A 19562-nucleotide genomic window follows, 5' to 3' on the forward strand; every position below is an offset into this window, starting at 1 on the left:
CGTGGGGTCAGGTGCTGGGAGCGCAGCAGTCTCTCACTGACAAGGTCGCTGGTCAACTGGAGGTGACACCCATAAAAATTAGAAAGTACTCCTGTCCTGCTAATTTGCCAAATTACCCGTTTGTCCCCACAGCGTATTACAAGCCCTTTGCTAGAATCATCTTGCATGGAGTCATGGTTACCAGTGAGGAAACACCTTATGTTTAGATCTTGACCCTAGCTCTTCCTCTTCCTGAGTGTCCTTGAAGCAAGCTTCTTGGCCTCAGCACACATCAATTACCTATTTGAGCTATAAAACGCGTTAGGAGAAGGTGAAGAACTATGCCTAATTTGAAGCTCTTTTGTTCCCATCGCTAAATTTGGGTGCTTGGGACTAGAAACCACTGCAGGTATGAATGCCAAAGTCGGTAGGAACTGATAGGCAGGTTGGTGTGCCGGCTCAGCTGGGCTGCCCGAGAAAGAAATGCAGGGTTGTAAGCCCTACAGGCAAGCAGTAGCCGCTCAGCAGCTCTGACAATTAACAGTGTGGCGACCAGGGGTTATTAATTAACGCGTTTTTACAGCACCAGTGAATGTGTTCTGTAAATGGTTAAGGACCAGGCAGATGTGAGATATGTGTTAATATGGAGCCTGGCTTCCAGTTTCCAGTTCCTGGTCTCACTCCATCCTCCTTCTCTAGGCTTCCAAGTTGGGACTGCAGGTGATGTGGCCTGGACATGAGGTATCATTGTTAGTAGGCTTGGAAGGGATGTCTCTGCTAAGCCCATTGAAGGAGTGAGTGCTCTTGGCTGTGCTTTCTTGATAAAAGTGTGTGTATGTGTGCACTCATGTTTGCAGAGACCGGAAGACAACCTTGAGTGTCCACCTCTTTTGTGACAAGTTCTCACTGGCCTGGAGTTCATCAATTATGGCAGTCTGTCCAGCTAGCAAGCAGTTCTCTACCTCCCCAGCACTTATAAGTACATGTCACCATGTGGTATTTGTGTGAACTCTGGGGAGAGGGCATGAATCAGGGCAAGCATCTTACCAACCGAACTGTCTCTAGCCCAGGCACTACCTCTGGCTTTTGGAAGAAGGTCTTTTTAAAGTTTCTGATTTTGACATTGGCCATAATTTGGATTTTTTTTTTAAATTTGGGCCATGGTAGTAGCTGGTGGTTATTGAGTGCGTGGGAGTTGGGTACATGCTGTCAATTTTTCCAAAACACCAGAATATTAAGGAGGAGGTTCCTGGCTAAGCGTGGTGTTGACTCTCAGCTAGTGCTCCAGAGACCCTGCTTCTGATTTACTGATAAAGTAGCTGCAGCGTAGAATGGTGTTTTGTCACAGCTATGTGACCCACGTGAAAACATGAGTCAGCTCACGAGATTCACCTTAGAACCTTGTGGAATAGAATCCTGATTCTCTTTTTACCGGTGAGCACCAGATTCTGACTTGCCTGCCACATGCTCTGTGGCACCACATTGTGGCCAGTTTTCTGCTCCTTGAATATTCCAGCTGTCATGGTGTCCTTGAGGGCTGTTCCTCCTTCCTGAAGTACTCTAACCTTTTCCTCTTCTGTGATTTGGCTCCTGGTTCCTTCCCTTCCTTCAGTGGCAGCTCAGATGTCATCCTTCCCAGAGGCCTTTACTAGTCATGGCACATGGCCATGTGTGCCTCACACGACCCCATAGTCTTCTTTTTAGTCCTCAGAGTTGCTTGTTTATCTGCTGTGTCTGTGTCAGACCTGTCACCAGTGGGAGGACAGGCTACTTGCTCAGAGGTCCAGCATTCAGGAAGTGTCGTCCAAGTGGGTAGTAGTCCCCACGTGGCTTTTCTTCCCTGTGTGGGATGAGCTGTGGGTGGGAACAGGAGCTGAACCAGCAGTGGAGATGCTAGCTTGCTGTGGCTCACAAGTTCAGGTTATACCTTCTAAACTGCTTCCCGTCCATGCTTGTATTTTTGTGTTGATTATTTTAATATTATTTTTGTATTAGTTTATTGTTTGTGTATGTATGTAGGAGTGTGTGCCATGGTGCATGTGGTGGATAGAAGGCAGCTTTCTGTGTTGATTCTCCATGTGAGTCCAGAGTCTTGCTGGTTGCTCAGGCTGGCCCCAAACTTGTGCTGACTCTCCTGCCTCAGCCTCGAGGACTGTGATCACAGATAATACCTGACTGCACCCTATCCCCTTATTAGCAGAAGGCCTGGTTCACAACTCCCTTGCCTGCTCCTATAGGGGCAGTGTGCTGAGGGCTGAGTGCAGGGTTTCATGCACACTAGATAATTACTTTTACTGAGCAGTCCTTACATTTATGTGTGTGGAGGTCAGAATACAACTTAGGAGTTGGTCCTCTACTTCCATCATATGGGTCCTAAACATCAAACAGGTCGTCAGGCTTGGTGACAACCATCCTTACTTAATGAACTATCTCTCTGACACTAAGTTGCCCAAACTGGCCTTGAACTCTTGGCAGTTCTCCTGCCTCGCCATCCTAAGTACTAGGATTACAGTATGAGCCACCTGCTCAGCTTCTATACCTTTCCCTGCCTTGATTTATTTGCTTATATGTATGTGGGTGTGGGGGGGGGAGGGTGCGTGCCTGAGTTAATTATACCACATTTGTGCAGGTGCTCATGGAGGCAAGAGGGTGTTGGCTTCACTAGAACCGGAGTTACATGTGGGTGCTGGGAACTGAACCTAGGTCCTCAGTAAGAGCAGTAAGTCCTCTTAAAGGCTGAACCACCCATCTTTCTAGCCCACTGTGCCTGCCCTTGAAGCTCAGACCCAGGTGTAAGACAAGGTCCTTAGAGCCAAGCCTCGGAGCTCACATAGGATCCCAGGGAAATCAAGGGGAGGATTCTGGGATACCATTTGGATGGTTGAGGTGTTCTGAACAGAAGACTTCGGTGTGGTTGAGCTTCCAGCCATAGGACCAGTGGAAGTCCACTGCTCTTCTTTCTCCACCAGCCCCAGAGGACATTTCCTGTTATCCTCTGTCTTCCTTCCCAACACCACCCTGGCCATCGGGATGTGCAGTTCTGCCTCTACTTCCCAGCAGATTGCACATGAGTGCCAGTAAACCCAGCCTCCACTTTGCTCTCCCTAACCCAGGAACCCTTGCTCTTTCAGAGGTGCTGGGGCAGAGCCTGAGGCCTTGTGCACAGCTTCCTCCTTTGTCTACTTAGCTTCCTCCTCTCTGGTCAGGGGCTTTTGCCATCTCCCATCTCTCTGTCTACCTTCTTTTTCTCTGCCTTCTGGTCCCAGCCTCCATGCCCAGCCCTCTAAATCTGCCGTCAGCAGATGCTCCTGACACACTCCGCCACCGCTTTGGGGCCTGCTGGACTCTGGAATAGGCCACTTCCTGAGCCTTGCAATTCTCTGGGGCATCAGTCTCATTTCCCTCTTTTCTTCCTAACACTACTGTAGGATCTCTAGCCACTCTCTTGCTCCAGAACCTTCCATTACTCTCATTCTCGTAGCAGAGGGATAGGGAGTAGCTCTGGTAAAGTGCTTGGCCCTTCAAAGTGAGTCTGGACTGGTGAGCCAGCACCCCAGTCCCACTCTGCTCCGCTCTGGCCCACTTGGCCTTGTTGACTACTCGCCTTGTTCTGACCCTTGTCTTCCACTCACCAGCAGGCTCTGTTGTTGCTGGTGCTATAGTGGCGCAGAGAGACTTCTGACTTCCCTTTTGCCCTGCTGGGCCTCAGATTTCATCCTGCCCGCTCCTTCTGTGGGTCTGCTGTTCATAGTCCTCACTCTCATACTGAAGGTACTGCAGACTGGAGGAAAGCACCTGCTTTCACATCTTACTTCTAGGGGATTTGGGGACACTTTATTGAACCAAGTACTGTGGTTGTAGGTTTTGATTGTTTCCAGGACTGTGGATGAAACCCAGGCCCTTGCACTTGGCAGGTGGTGCTTTACTGGCAAGCTATCCCCCAGCCCGTCTAGAAAGACTGTTTATCGCATGGGAAAAAGCTGAGACCGCAGTAGTCAGGTGACTTGTGAGGTCCCATACCTGTGGGTGCCATATTGGAGTTGACCCACAGCTGCCTACTGAGGAGGCCCCACCACCATCCCATTCTTCTATACAGCCTGCTGGTCACCTTGTTCAGAGCTCTAAGCCAGGCTAGTGTGTCTGGAATGAACATTGAGGGCCTGGGGACCCTCATTTGTCCCCTTGTGCCTGTGTTATCTTTCTAAAAGGCTGGTGACTGTTCAGTATGCCTTGATGGACAAAGAGCAGGGGTCTGGGGCAGATATGGCCCTGGAAAAACTGTACTCCCCTGGCTGCTTTGTTGACCTCTGTTGCCTGCTTTTTGCTGACTCCTGAGGCCCTCCCAAGCAAGATCACATGCTTCCTTCCTCAGCGCCTCCCCCCCCCCCCATTCCCATGCCCATCTTTGAGCCTGGGTTAGCTGCTTTTAGGAGCCAAGTGCCTGTCTTTGCCTGAGATGCTCTGGGGAGCTGAGCATCACTTTCTGATGAGACCTCTAGACTGTGTTACCAGCTATGATGCACAGCTGCATGTTAGTCTCCTCAGCTTGGCTTCCCTGGAGCAGCCAGTGCCCCTCTAGAACACCGTTCTAAGCAGTGGGTCTAGGCAGGCAGCCTGTCAGCCAGCATTAGGTAGGCAAAGGCAGGATTTCTGTGAATTGAAGGACAACCTGGATTGTGTGGTTCCAGGTCAGGCAGGACTATGTAGTTTAAACCTGACTTAACAAAGCCAATACACATTGAGAGAGAAGAGGGGAGCGGCTGTATCGTGGGTTGCTGGGTTAATCATCTGGGTCACTCTGGTCATTGTTGTGGTTGTTTACTGTGTAGAGGGGTAAAGTGAGTCGGAGCCATCTGGTCCCTGGTTGGGGTTGTGCCTGGCACTTTTACCTGGCCGGGCTCTCTGACCAGCTTTTTATTGTGCTGCGGTTTCCTGTCCTGGAAGGATTGTTTCCAGGTATCAGACACAGGTGTCACCGGCTGCCTGCAGTAACTGCTTCTCAGAGCATCTGCTTGTTATATCCTTGTACTTTTTTTTTAAACATTTACATATTTGTGTGTGTTTGTGTGGACATGAGTGTGCCACTACTGTGTGTGTGGTCAGAGGACAAGTGGCCCCAGGCTTGGCTTTACCTGCTGAACCATCCATCTGGTAGTCTTCAATATTTTGTGTACATTGTGTACATTTTGGGGGAGAGGGTTAAGACAGGTTTATCACCTGGTCTCATCTAGAACTTGCCTTGCCATCCTCTCTCCTCACCTCCTGAGTGCTGGCATGACTGACGGCACCTGCCTTCCATGTTCTTTGACTGTGGGTAACTTAGGGACAGAAGGAGGAAGGTGTTTGGTAAATAGGACGTGGTGTGTCTGGACTGCAGATGAGTCTGGGACAAAAGGCTGACAGGAGGCTGCTTGTCTAGAGCTGGCCTGAGGCCAAGGGTTGCAGTGGAGTGACACCTACCCACTGTCCTCAGGCAAGGTCATAGCTTGCTGATGGGCAGGGTGGTGGCTCCAGTGGTCTAGGGCATGATGGATTCCACTCCCCATGGAGTTTGAGCCATTAGCTGTTGTGGCTGATACACAGTCTGTCACGCTTAGTTTGGTGTAAGAGTGCTAGGGTCTGAATCAGCATCAGTGCCTCATGTATTCTATAGGCAAGTGCTTTTCCTCTGATTTCCATCCCAGAAACATCGATGCTACACATTTGACTCCTGCTACTTGCTGCATGGAAGATCTCTCACCTTCTGTTTCTAGCCAGGCCTGCATCTTACTGACTGAAAGCTGGAAGAGGCATAAGAAGCCCTGCTTGAGAAGGACTGCTGCTCATCAGCATGTGGGGGAGAGCATCCTAGGGTTCCCATCTCCTAGCACTGCCTGCCTCGTTGGCTGCCCAGGGGCCTTTGCACCTGCAGTGGCCTATCTGGATTACCCCTCCTCCCCCCTTCTTTCTGTTCACCTGCTCTTTCTGCCTCAGCTGGGCTGTCTCCTCAGGGAGTCTTTTCTCACAAATGACTGTCTGGTGTGATGGACACCCTGTGCTTTGCCGCATGCCTGCTTGTGATTTCTGTATTCTTGCATTCTCTCTGTCTCATTTAAAAAAAAACAAACAAACATCTTTTGAGACAGGCTGTCATGGAGCCCAGGCTAGCCTGGAACTTACTGGAGAGCAGGATGGCCTTGCAGTCTGGTCTCCCTTCCCCTGCCTCCCAAGTGTTGGGATGACAGGTGTGCACCACCATGACCATAGTATGTAGTGCTGAGGGTGTATGCTACAGCCTTATGCATGTTAAGATAGTGCTCTAGCAACTGAACTATATAGCCCTGGAATTTAAAAAAAAATATTTTGAGGCAGCCCCCCCCCCCCAGTGTAGCTCAGGCTGGCCTCAAAGTTTCATCTCCATGTTTCAGTCTCCTGAGTAGCTGGGTGGTCACAGCAACACATGATATATATGTTGCCTCTCCTGCCAGTGCTTTGTACTCATCCTGTATCCCAGGGCCTTGATATTAACTGCCAGGCTATTAGGGAATGTGAGAAATACTGGGTGGGGCTGTGTTTGGGCCAGCACTGCCACAGGGAATGCTGGATGTGCAGTGGCAGAGGAGCTGGTCAGAGGGCTTCAGGAAGAGCAGTGGGGTGGCTCGTGGAAGGGATGTAGTCAAGAGAAGCAGTAGCTGTGGGGACCTGTGAGATGACTCATTGGGTAGAGACACTTGCCACCAAGCCTGATGATTTGAGTTCACTTCTGGAAGCCATATGATAGAAGGAGAGACCCAACTCCTACAAGTTGTTTTCTGACTTCCACAAGTGCTGTGCTCATGCTCATCCCCTCATTCAACAGATGAATGAAAGAAGTAGCCATCGCCTATGCAGACCAGAGCCTGAGGCTAGCCCCTCCGTGCTCCAGGGCAGCCACGGGACACCTCTTAACCTCTGCTTTACAAACTCTTTGGAGGATGGAGAGGGCCTCATCACAGGAAATTAGCCTACCCTTTCCCCTGCCCCCAGACCTTATTTTTCTGGTGCTGGAAATGGAAGCCACCGACTCACCCATGTTAGAACGTTTATCTTTGCTGGAAAATGTAAAGTTGAAAAGCATGCTCTTTTTGGATTAAGAGAAGCCAGTTTTCAGGCTGGCGTGTGGCTGCAATTTTATGCAACATTATTGCCCCCATTGGGCTGGATGAACCCTCAGGTCCCCTCCCTGTCTCTCTTGGAGTCCTAGATGCAGCTGTACCTGGTGGGGTCTGAAAGGCATTTGCCTCTAAGTTTGGTTCTTAGGAAGGATCTCTAAGGCTGTCCCCATCACTCCTGGGAGCTTTGGAACCTTGTGGGTGGGGCTGGGAGTCTGGGCCGGCTGGGTCTGCTGAGCACCCTGTATCTTGGATTGGTATCCTCTCCCAGGCTGGATTCTTTCACTTGAGGGCTCATAGCTTAGTGGCAGGCATGTGCCTGGTGTTGCTATGGGGCTAAGGGAGGCAGAGAACAGCCAGTCACATCACTCAGCATAGCAATAATTTGTGACACTGCCTGGATGTGTGGTGACCTCAGCTGGCAGGAAAGGAAGGAGAGAATACTGCTGTGAGTGTGACTGAGGGGTGGTGGTGGATGTGTCTCTGTGAGCTTGTGGGTGAGTGCATTAGCTTGCATAGTCTTAGGGTTTTCTGTCATTGCGATGGCATTCCGTAGAGACTGGACCTGAGACTGGAAACTTTCTCCTCTAGTCTTTCCTCTGCCTGGTCCGCAGTGGTGTGTCTTTGCCTTGGAATGGTGAGGCCTCTGAGTAGAGGAGAGGCTTTGTGCTGGCAAGTGGGCCAGGCAGAGGGGATATTGGGTTTCACTCTTTCTTATCTAGATACACTTTGATCCTGGTCCTCTCACCCAGCCAGTGCACTCCTGTGCCTGTGTCAACTGATGGGCCTTAGCTCAAGATGTTGGAGCTCAGGGCCTACTGTCTAAGGACTCAGCTAGTAGCTGGCCAGTGACCAGGGTTATTGATGTCACCAGTGGTTGTCCAGAGTGGGAAGGTGCAAAGCTCAGGGTGGGATCGAGGAGTCCCGGCGGATTGGAAGCACCCCAGGAGGAGGTCAGATGCATTCAAACTCAAGTCCTAGGACCTGAGTTCAGGTAGGGGACAGCGGACCAGGCAGGGGAGTCAAGCTGGAAGATGTAAGGTAACAGCCATAGGGCCATGGAGGAAAGGAGTCTCTTAAGGCCAGGGTGTCCTTGAGAGAGAGTGCTGTGCAGAGTGGGCTACTCCGGAAGTCTACTGAGCTAAGGTGCCATTTGGGGTGACTATCTCCAGGCTTTCCAGGGTGCTGTTCAAGCACAGGCAGAGTGGGAGAGGATGGTCTCTGAGCTGGGTGGTGGGCTGTGTCTGAAGTCTCGGCTTCTGAGTAGTTTCACTTGGTATGTGTTGACTGTCCCCTAGACAGACTCTGAGAAGACTGCTCTGAGCAGAGTCTTCCTTTCTACTGCCCCAGCGCTTTAATGGCATCCTGCTCACAATCACATTTGCACCTCAGCTTCTGCCAGGGTGACAGCCACTCCTCTAGCCTTGCATTTCCTTCTGCACACTAAGTCTGAGAGGTCAGTGTGGGGGTGCAGTCCTCCTGGCCCTCGGGTCTGTAGCCTTGTTACTCAGCGGGTGCTCTTCTGCTGGGATGACTCCTACACCAGCCCCCAGTCCTGTCTCCTTACATCATCGCTGTTGTTGGATGATTGCTGACATGGCCCTCCCTGCTGCTGGGGTGACAGGTCTCAAGACACTTGGCTTCTGTCGTCCTCTCCTGCAGAGCCCTGGATCTGCTGGATCCTTGCACCAGCCTTGAATCCCCTCATTGTGTCACACCGTCCCTGTCTGTCATTCTGGGTTCTCTTTGCTCTAGACTGTCCTTCATGAAGCTCAGAGCACTGTCATGTTGATGGAATAAGCAAGCAGGGGAGGAGTAATGGAGCCAGAGGCCTACCTCTTACCTCTCTTTGGGGAAATCGTTTGTAGAGGGGTTGGAGAAACTTGAGTGGAAGCAGGGTAGATAGGATGAGCGAGTGAATCAGTACAGCCGAGGACCACAAGGCCTTGGTGGTGGGGTGTGGAGACTGAGATCCAGAGAGGAGGCCTACTGTCCCAGGGTTGCCCAGTGAACCAGGGCTCGGCTAGGAGGGGAATCCACATCTGTTGAATAGTGCACTTGACCCCTGCACAGAGCTGTTTACTTTAGCTCAGGCTTGCCTGGAACTTAGAGCCAGCTTCCTGCTTTAGCCTTCTAAGTGCTAGGGTGACAGGTGTGTGCCACCATGTCAGACTGGGACTTCTTGCCTTAGTGAGGTCAGTTAGGGTAGGTGGAAGAGCTGGCAGAGCCAGGTGTGCTGTCTGAAGGTGGGCTTATCTCAGAAAACTGCTGCTCCTGACCTAGGGTCATTTCTTGTAGTGGAGGCTGGGATCCAAGGTCACCTGGTAGCAATTGATGCTCTGTACTCTTGAATCTGAGCTCTGGCAGTGTGGATGGAACAGGTGAGACCTTAAGATTTTCCTACTCTGTTCCATGTGATCTTAACCACTGAGCCATCCATCTCTCCAGCCCCATTTGAATTCGGGAAGTTTCTTTCCCTCCTTCCTTCCTTCCTTCCTTCCTTCCTTTCTTTCCTTCTTTTTTGAGACAGGGCCTTTCTCTCTGTGTTTTCTTTCTTTCTTTCTTTCTTTCCTTCTTTCCTTCTTTCCTTCTTTTTTGAGACAGGGCCTTTCTCTCTGTGTGTAGCCCTGGCTGTCCTGGAACTCGCTCTATAGACCAGGCTGACCTCTAACTCAGAGATCCTCCTGCCTCTGCCTCCTGAGTGCTGGGGTTAAAGGTGTGCACCACCACGACCCAGCATAAGAATTCATTTTTATTTGTTGCTCCAGTGCAGTGGATGGAACCCAGGACACTGCATGCACAGTAAGTGCCTGGGATGGGCCTGGCCTGAATGTGTAACCAGGTCTTATATGCATGCAGCAGGCGCTCTGGCTTCTAAACTGTCACCTAGCCCTGGATTCTAAAGATTTGTCTCCTGTGCTTTCTCCTCAGTGTTTTGTATTTTTACATTTTACATTGAAGTCTGTGCTCATTTTTTTTTTTTTTTTTTAGTTTTTACCTGTATCTTTTATATGTCAATCACTAATGTGACCAGCAGCTGTGGTCCACTTTGTTCTGTGTTTTGCTTCCTCTAGCACTGTGCTGAAAACTACCCTTCTGGCCACCAGGCCACCTCCTTCCCTCATAATCTTCAGATGAGGCCCCTGGTGTGACTTTTACTTCTTAAAAAAAATTATCACACTTATTTATGTTGGGGGACACTGTAGTATGTATGTAGAGGTCAGAGGACAACTTACAGGAGTAGGGGTCAGACTCAGGTTGTCAGGCTTAGTGGCAATCGGCTTTACCCACTGAGCCATCTCACCCTGCTGTGCTTTTCATTAGACTCCATTGGAACAGGGCTAGGGTCTGACCCAGTAGTGGAGCTAGTGTGTGCCAAACTCAAGGTTCCACCCCTGGCATTGCAAACATGGGTATCGTGCAGGGCAGTGTGGTGCTGCAGTTCCAGTGCTCTGGAGGCTGAAGCAGAATGACTGCTGGAAGTTGAGGTCCGTCTGGGCTACATAGTGACATCCTGTCTCCAGATGCCATAATAATAATGAGCAGACAGGTCCATCTAGGCTCTGCTCTGCCCTACATGGTGCACACTGTCTTCTGCCCCATTATGACATGGCTGCAGAAAGCCTTGTGATCAGGCGCGTTAGCCTTGCTTCCTCTTCCTCCTCTTCTGGCTTGTTTATTTTTATTTGTGTGTGTGTTGGTTCCTGCATGAATTTATTCGAAATGTATATTCAGGTGCCTGTGGAGGCCAGAGGAGGTGTCAGGTCCCTGGAACTAAAATTAAAGATGGTCGTGAGCTGCCTGACCCAGGTCTCTGTAAGATCAGTATGTGCTCTTACGCACTAAGCTGTATCTTTAGCACCCTTCACCATTCATTCTTTTAAAAAGGGAGGGAGGCTAACAAGATGACTTAGTAGGTAAAGGCACTTGCTGCCAAGCCTGACAGCCGTGAGGTCAATCCCAGGACCCACAAAGTGGGAGAAGAACGAGTTCTTTAACCTCCACTTACAAGCTGTGGCATGTTTGCATACACAGCTTTTAATTGAAATAGAATTACACATGAACACACATTTTTTTTTTAAAAAAAAAGTTTAAATATAAATTAAAACTTTAAGGTTGATGAGATGGTTCGGCTGCTAAAGGTGCTTGCTGCCAAACCTGATAATATGAATTTGATTCCTTGGACCTACATGGTGATGAGAGTCGACTCTCACAAAGTTGTTCTCTGACCTCTGTGTACACTGGCATATACACATGCATAGGCATATATTTTAGTTCTGCTTTGTGTGTCAATCTGAGAATGATCCCGCAGTTAGCAGAAGTTTGGCTGGAGTTTGGAGGAGTTGCTTACACCTGCACATCTGGGGTGCATAGATCCAGCTCCTGCAGCTGCATTGTTCCACCTCCAGAGCAGGGCAAAGAATGTGTGCATGTGCTTCTGCCGGCTCTGCTCCATGACTGGTCTTGACTTTGCCAAGTAGACAGCAAGGCTAGCACTTCTGTTCTGTAATACAGGCTGTGCATTGTTTTGCTTGAAATCCCAAATGAGCAGTGCCCCAAAAGTTCTTCAGACATGGCTCCACAGGCAGGAAGCACAGGCTTGCACATCTGCCATTCTGGGACTAGCCTGCATGAAATATGGTAGGAAACTCACTAAGCTGTGTGTGTGTGTGTTATGGTAAAAATAAAATGCTGTGGATACCCGAGGGCGACAGTGGGCAGTGGGCCATGAGACCGTGTGCAGGTCCCCAGGCGGTGGCAGGCAGTGGGTCCTGAGACCGCGGTGGTCCATGTGGCAGTTAAGAGACCGAGATGGATAGGCACGCCATGCAGAGTGAGGTTGGATATTTATTTAGTGGGTTATGGGTGGGAAAGGGAAAGGGGGTAAGGGGAGAAGGGAGAAGATCAGAGAGAGGGAGAGAGAGAGAGAGAGAGAGAGAGAGAGAGAGAGAGAACACGAACCAGAGGGGGGGAAGAAGTGGGGAGAAGAAAGAAGGCAGAAGCTGCTTCTTCGGGAGAGAGACTGAAGAAGGACACTTAAAAGAAATCCCGCACTAGCTCAGAATTGAGAAATAGACATTTATTTAGGGGTAGACTCACAAATCAGAATCCTCTTCTGGACGGAGATCAGAAACCGAACACCACAGCCAGAAAAGAGCAGATGGCATAAATAGTATAAGAGGCCCCACCCCAGTGTGATGGAGGAAGGTCATTGGCTAATAAAGGAACTGCCTTGGCCCATTTTATTGGTTAGAGGATAGGTGGGAGGAGTAAACAGAACAGGACGCTGGGAGGAAGAGGAAGTGAGCTCAGTCTCGACAGCTCTCCTCTCGGGAGCAGACGCCTGAGAGAGACGCCATGCCCCGCTCCCAGCATGAAGCTCCGACCCAGGATGAACTAGGCTAGAATCTTCCCGGTAAGACCGGTTCTCACAGATTATTAGAGATGGGTTGATCGGGATATCAGAATTAGCCAGTAAGGGCTAGAGCTAAAGGGCCAAGCAGAGATTAAATGAATACAGTTTGTGTGTTGTTATTTCGGGCATAAGCTAGCTGGGCAGGCAGCCGGGGTGCTGGGAACGCAGCCCCGCCGCCCGTAATACTACACCAGTGGGCGGGTAACTACTGGCTATAGGATTTCCTATAGCACCTCCCCCTTTTGTTTAAATAAGAGAGTTCTAAGCCTAATACAAAATTTTATACAACAAGAACAAATATATTTAATAATTATCCCATCCTAGTTTAAGTCTTGTATAATAAATAACTTGGACAAGTCACGAGAGGAACGTAACTACAACTATCTAGTCTTCAACCCCATCGAAGATCCGAGAAGGGAAATAATATTACTTGAGTAAACAGGAAGTGCAATCAAGCAACTTCCAAAATGTGCAACAAATGACAGAGACAACTGGCTACCTGGGCAATCACCCGAAGTCTCATTTGCAATGTTGAAGCAAACAGCTTTGGCTAAGGCCTAGAATAACTGACGGACCATTTTCAGAGGCAGGACATTTTTCAAAACCGTCTTACCCTGTCTTGGCAAGATTTGACAGTCCTGCTTATCCATTTCTGGATACTATGTACCTTGTTAGTGGTTGGGACATGGGCATTTCTTTGCCCAAAGGCCAGTTTTGCCAAGAAGAAAACAAGCTCCAAGTGGAGTGTCTTCGGTGCTCAACATTCTCTCGGGAATATATCAGTGCTGCCAGGAGCAATCATGTTTCACTTCAACAGAACCCTAAATTATTTAAATGCCATATTATACAGCTCTTTGAAGTGGTTGAAGATTACCTAGCTATGCAGAATATAATCTCTATGTAGCTAAAGAACCTGATTAGTCTAACTATAGGCATAACAAACATAGATGACTATGGATCTATAATTCTTTTTTTTGTTTTTTTGTTTTTTTTTTGTTTTTGTTTTTGTTTTATTTTATTTTATTTTTTTTGAGACCGGGTTTCTCTGTAGCTTTGGAGCCTGTCCTGAATCTAGCTCTTATAGACCAGGCTGGTCTCGAACTCACAGAGATCTGCCTGCCTCTGCCTTCCGAGTGCTGGGATTAAAGACGTACACCACCACCGCCCGGCTAGATCTATACTATATAACTTAAAGACGAAGACTTCATATTAGAATATTGTACAATAAACAACTGTGCAAAAACTGAGGACAGTGACCTCAAAATGTAAACAATGTATAAGTATCTTGATCAGAGGTAGAAATGTACATTGCAATATGATAAATATATATCAATATATTAAAAATGTTTTAAGCAGAGGTAGAAGCATGTATTCAATATTCAATATAATTTAACTTTGTATCAATATACGAGAATCTATACCAATGTACTTGCCTAAAATAATAACACAAGTATTCACTCTATTACTCACTATTATTATTAGTGTGAGTAAGCTCACACTAATCTATTATCCCATCCAATTTCCTTTTTTTCCAAAGAGATCCCTGAGCCTATAAAAATTTCCCCCCTAACCCCCAACCCTATACCAATTATAATCAACTTTTAAATGATGTCCCTAATCCTGAGGACAAACTTTGTTGGGAGAGGGGAAGAGACTGAAAGAAAGAAGAGACTTCCTGCAAGCAGGAGGGAAGATCTGTCTGCCTCAGCAGAGGGGGTAGATGGGGCTTGTCTCTTAAAGGGACAGGACAGATCATTACTGTGTGTGCAAGGCTCCTGGGAACAGCTGAGTTCTGTGTTTAGACTTGAGTTCCATTCAGAAGATGGTGCTGTGTGGTATGAAAGAGCCCTGAAGCCCTGCTGACCTGGGCACCTTATATCAGGATGTTCTGCCAGCATAATTGCTAGTGGGGGATGGCCTGCCTTTCTCAACCATTTTTTTTCTCTTCCTAATTTTTACCTTCCTCCCTCTTCCCCTCCTCTGCTTCCCTCATTTGTTGAAGTGATGAGAATAAAACCTAGGACCTTGTCTACACACATTGATCTTCTACCACTGAGCCCCAGCATTGTCTCTTTGTTAATTTAAAATTATTTTATTATTATGGGTGGTGGGAGAGCATTGCCACAGTGTGTGTAGAGGTTAGAAGACACAGTGTATATATGGAGCCACCCCTCGCCTTCCATCTTTGTGTAGGTTCTGGGAGTGAAGCCAGTCATCAGGTGTGGTGATTAGAATACAGATGACCTCATAGACTCATATCTGAAGCTTAGTCACTAAGGAGTGGCAGTATTTGAAAGGATTGTAAAGATTAAGAGGTGTGGCCTTTTTGGAGGAAGTGTGTCAATGGGGCTGGATTTTGAGGTTTCGGAAGCCCATGCCAAGCCTAGAGTCTCTGTCTATGTCTGCAGGTCATACTGCCATGATCAGCTTCTCTTTCTGGTTGTCCCCCCTGTGAAGTTCCTCATTCCCAGGCTCTGCCTGAGCTCTGGCCTGGCCTAGAGAGAGCTGTTACTCTGGGGGTCAAACACCCATGTAGTGGAGTCTCCTTCCTGCCACATACTTGCCACATGACGGAATGCAGGCCAGCATGCCCTGGGGGTAAGGCTGGCATGATAGTACTGGCACTCATACCTCTGCAGGGCTGTGCTTTGAATAATATGGGAGTCTAGGCTGTCCCTTCTTACTGTGCCCAGCGCAACCAGGATTGGGTATGGGCTCCCCGGGGAAGCAGCAGGCTGCACCTGTTTTCAGATGACTTTGTATGCTCAGTGTCTAATCACGGCTGCTTTGGTTTTATAAAGTGCGTCATTGTGGAGCCTTGAAAGTGCATTTTCCCAGGTCACATGCCTATGTAACTGTCCCACACCCAACACTGCTACACATGGGCTGTCTTTGTAGCAAGTTAGAATCAAGTGAAGGCCTCCCAGCCTGGAGCTCCTGGAACTTCAGCACTCACTGCTTGCATGGGCTCGCATATTGTCTGCCCTATAGCCTTGCCTTATAGGAGGATTGAATGAGTAGCTCAAGACCAGGCATGGTGGCATGCATATACAGTAGTCCCAGCCTTAGGAAGCAGAGGCAGGAGATTGCTGAGGGTTTGAGGTCCGCCTGAGAGAAATCGTGAGTGCAAGATATGCCAAGAATATGTACCAAGACCTTGCCTGAAAATGAAATGAGATGGAAGTGTTGGATGTGAGACATTGAGTGAACAGTGTCCTCCATCAGGAGGGGTAAGATGGTCTCGGATATCCCAGGGTTCCCTCAAACTCCACACCAACCTGAGATTGCCCTTAACTCCTGACCCTCCTGCCTCCACTTACTTGGGGGAGTTTGGGGATGGCAGACATGTGCTGTCATGCTCCACTATGATCTGTTTATTAGGAGAGTGGATTATACATTTTCCTAGAAGTCTTAAATTTTTTATTATTTATAAATTCTGCCACCTACTAAGGGCTTTAGAGCTTCTAGACCCTCCAGTTTAGGAGCTGGGAGCATAGTTCAGGTAGAGCTAGACTAGGATCAGTCCTGAGTACTGAACACGCGCGCGCGCGCACACACACACACGAGATAAACCCTCCTCAAAGAGTCACAGTCTTTAAAAAAAAAGTGTGGGTGTGAGGAGTGGAGCTCTTGGCAGGATCCTGCCAGGATTAGGGTTGCTGTGATATGATTGCTAAAGCACCCCCTCCTCAGAGTTGCTGCCATGTTCCATATTCTCTAATGCGCATGATTTGTGGTGTTGCAAAGCTGCTTCAGTAGCAGTGTGTAAAGCTGTACCATGTCCTCTCCCTGCCATCTCACCCAGCTGGAGGAGAAGCTGAGGGACCTCGTGAATGGGATGCTATGTTGGCTATGTTGTAATGGACAGTTATGATGTCCTGGCTGTGTAGTGGGCCTGCCCCTGCAGCTTCTTGCCCTCAAAGCCTTGTCATCTGGCTGTTTCCTCTCTGTCTGTGCCTCTCCCATTGGGGTGTGAGCATAGCTTGTGTGGCAGCTGTGGGTCCAGAGGCCTCTGTCCTAGCTTGGGAGCTCACTCGGGGACCACTGCCTTTATCATGAGCTGGCTGTGACTGAGTGAGGTCTTTGCTCATGCTTGTTTCACAGATTGGCCATGACGGAGGCTTGGGTGGTGTCACAGTGAACACTCAGGCAGCCTGCAGGTGTCACTTCAGTGTCCCCAGGAAGCCATGACATAAGAGGAATCATGGCTCATGTCTGATCTGCCCTGCTTCCTTGTGTCTGTCCACAGTATTACAGTGTGAGCACTAATAAAACCTTTGCTATTGTTGTCCTACCCCTAGGCTTGTGGGACTGTGGCTTCTCAGGATGGATATCTAGCTCCAGGGGTGGAACAGACTTTCGTGAACCTGGCTGTGGCCGCCTCTCTGGATACTGGGCTTTGTTTCTCTTGACCATGGATCTGGTAGTTTTGCTTGTTTTGGGTTTTGTTTTGACCGGGGCTGGCTCTCTCTGTGTTGCTCAGATTAGTTAGTTTTGAACTCATTGGCTCTAGTGTGGCTCTTGTTACTTCTAGGCCCTTGGGAAGCTTGAGCCAGATGGTAATAATTGCATTGTCATGCACCAAACCTACCGCTGTCTATCATTGAGCCACAGTGTCTTGAGAGTGGATGCTTGGTGTACTTGGGTGCTATGGAATTGAACTACCTCCAAAAACTTGAGGAAAATATTTCCAGTCTAGACTTTACCATTGAGACCTGTGAGGTAGATGAGCTATGGCAGGTACTGTGCCATTGGCACCTTTTCTCACACATGACAAACAGCCTGTCTCCTTTCTGTCAGTCTTACTGCTCTGGGGAGGTTGTTCTAGAGACTTGCTGAAGTATTTAGTTATGGATGTGTGTGCATGCATACTGCATGTGTGGAGAGGTTAGATGATAACTTGGGGGAGTCTGTTCTCTCCATCTTATGGGTTCTGGAACTCAAAATTAGGTTATCAGGCTTGTAGAGCAAGCACATTTACCTGCTGAGACGTCTTGCTAACCCTGCATAGTGGCATTTTCATATGTTCTTTCTCTAGCATTTGCTCCAAGCCTTAGGTCTTTTCCTGCTGTTCCACCTCTCCCCCTCTCTCTCCCCTGCAGCCCTCTGTACTTTCCCTGTACTTTCCCTCCTGCCTCTCATTGTCTGGGTATTTTGCTCTGCTCACAGGTGCCTGGTTCCCCCAGAGAAACTGATTATAATTGCATTGTTTTGAACCTGAAATGATCTCGTGCTGATCAGTGCTGGTTCAGAGCTTGGGGTTCCTGCCCTGGATTATCCTTTTGCAGTCACAGGACAGCATCCCTTCTGACTCAGTCTCTTGACCGCTAGCATCACAGGCAGCCCAGGCCAAGGAAGTTTATTTATTTGTTTATAAAGACAGAATCTCACTATGAATCCCTAAGTAACCTGAAACTCACTATGTAGATCAGACTGGCCTCAAACTCACAGAGATCCTCCTGTCTCTGTCTCCTGAGTTCTGGGATTTGAAAGTGTGTGCCACAACTTAAGGAAGGTTTGATAAACCTCTTAGGAGTGCTCAGCCTCTCAGTCTCCCTGCAGCTGTGTGGATGACACCCTTTAACTTATCCATATCTCTCTTCACTCGACCCTGGTGTGTTTTGTGCTAGATGTCCAAGGCCTGGGCCATTGGTCAAGAGGAGATTTGCCTCTTGTAAGCTCTGGTGGTTGGGAAGGCCAAGCAGGACACCTACATCTGGCCAGGCAGAGGGAGTGGGCAGAACACTCCCCTGTGGGACAGGGTGATAGCAGCCTGATGCTTCAGAGTATGGAGCCCCCTTCTTGACTGTTACTTCTCCCAGTTCTCACTGGGGTTGGTGCTGCCTGCATTTGAGCTTCAGCCTCCATAAAACACCAACATAGGGAAGCCCTTTTCATATAGTTACTTTTTTTTTGGGGGGGGGGCAGGGTCTCACTACATAGTCCAGGTTGTCTTGACTCACAAGACTTCTGCCTCGGCCACCCCTCTGTCCAATTCTGTGAGACCCCACTGCTGCATAGTGGCTGTTTACTTCCTCACTGGGGTAGTTTGCTCCCCCAGATGACTTCTTCCTCCCCATAGAGGGGTATCCTGTTGAGGCCAGTGAGGGACGGAGGTGGTAGTTAGAGCCCGATAAGTAACCTTACTTTCCGGGCATGTTCTGGGCTGAACAAGGGGTGTCATTGGTGTGGAATGGAGGACTCTTGGCTTTCTACACAGATGAGTGGATGCTTTCAGTGTGAGGCTGTCTCCATCCTGGAGGATGCTGCAGCATGAATCTGTGTGCTGTCACTTGTCGGGAGACTGGTAGAGGACAGGGCGGGTGCATTCTGGTGACTCAGGGTCACATCCAGAAACTCCACCCACACACGGGGTGAGGAAGGAGGCTCTACCACTGCCTCTCCCTCGGCGAGCCTCAGTGCTGGGGTTTGGCTTTGCTCTGGCTGCCAGGTGCACACATTTTTACCAGAATCAGGGTGTATTTTGGTGATGGCAAAACATTGTGTATTGTCACCTTAGGAGTCTGGCAGGAGTTCAAGAGGAGCTTGGGACTGGGTGTAAGTTTCTGCCTCTAATATCAGCACTCAAGAGCCAGGGTCAAGAGGATCACTAGGAGTTTAAGGCCAACCATGGCTATCTAGCAGTGTCTTGTTCCAACACAAATGAAACAAAACAACCAAAGGCCAGCTTGGACAACACCTGAAGAGGAAAAAGCCCAAAACGGGAGGGTATTGTGCTGTCAGGCCATATGTCCACTTGTGACCTCTTTCTGACTTTTCTGTTCTGTTCAGATTCCCAGTGGAAATCCATTATATGAATCTTACTACAAGCAGGTATGTCTAATTGCTATCTTCTTGTTTTACATTTTAATTTATTTTACTGTGTAGGTGTGAGTGTGTTCACTTGTGCCATCGTGTGCCTGTAGCAGTCAAGGAACAACTCTTGGGATCAGTTCTCTCCTTTCGCCACGTGGGTCCCAGAGATCAAATTCAGTCTGACAGATTTGGTAGCAGGAACCTTTGTCCACTGACCATCT

General features: G+C 48.8%; 1 protein-coding gene across 10 annotated transcripts in view; it reads left to right on the top strand.

Moving 5' to 3' along the window:
• The window catches only part of Eps15l1 (epidermal growth factor receptor pathway substrate 15 like 1), an 83041-nt gene that overhangs the window by 692 nt on the left and 62787 nt on the right, over positions 1–19562 (top strand). For all 10 annotated transcript variants that reach the window (XM_041674500.1, XM_041674502.1, XM_041674508.1 and 7 more), the window contains exon 2: positions 19318–19359. In XM_041674500.1, coding sequence (XP_041530434.1) covers positions 19318–19359 — 42 coding nt within the window. The remainder of the gene's footprint in view (positions 1–19317; positions 19360–19562) is intronic.

This window comes from Microtus oregoni, unplaced genomic scaffold (assembly GCF_018167655.1).
Source record: "Microtus oregoni isolate MIOR12 unplaced genomic scaffold, Mior012 000025F_ref0000491, whole genome shotgun sequence".
Classification (NCBI taxonomy): domain Eukaryota; kingdom Metazoa; phylum Chordata; class Mammalia; order Rodentia; family Cricetidae; genus Microtus; species Microtus oregoni.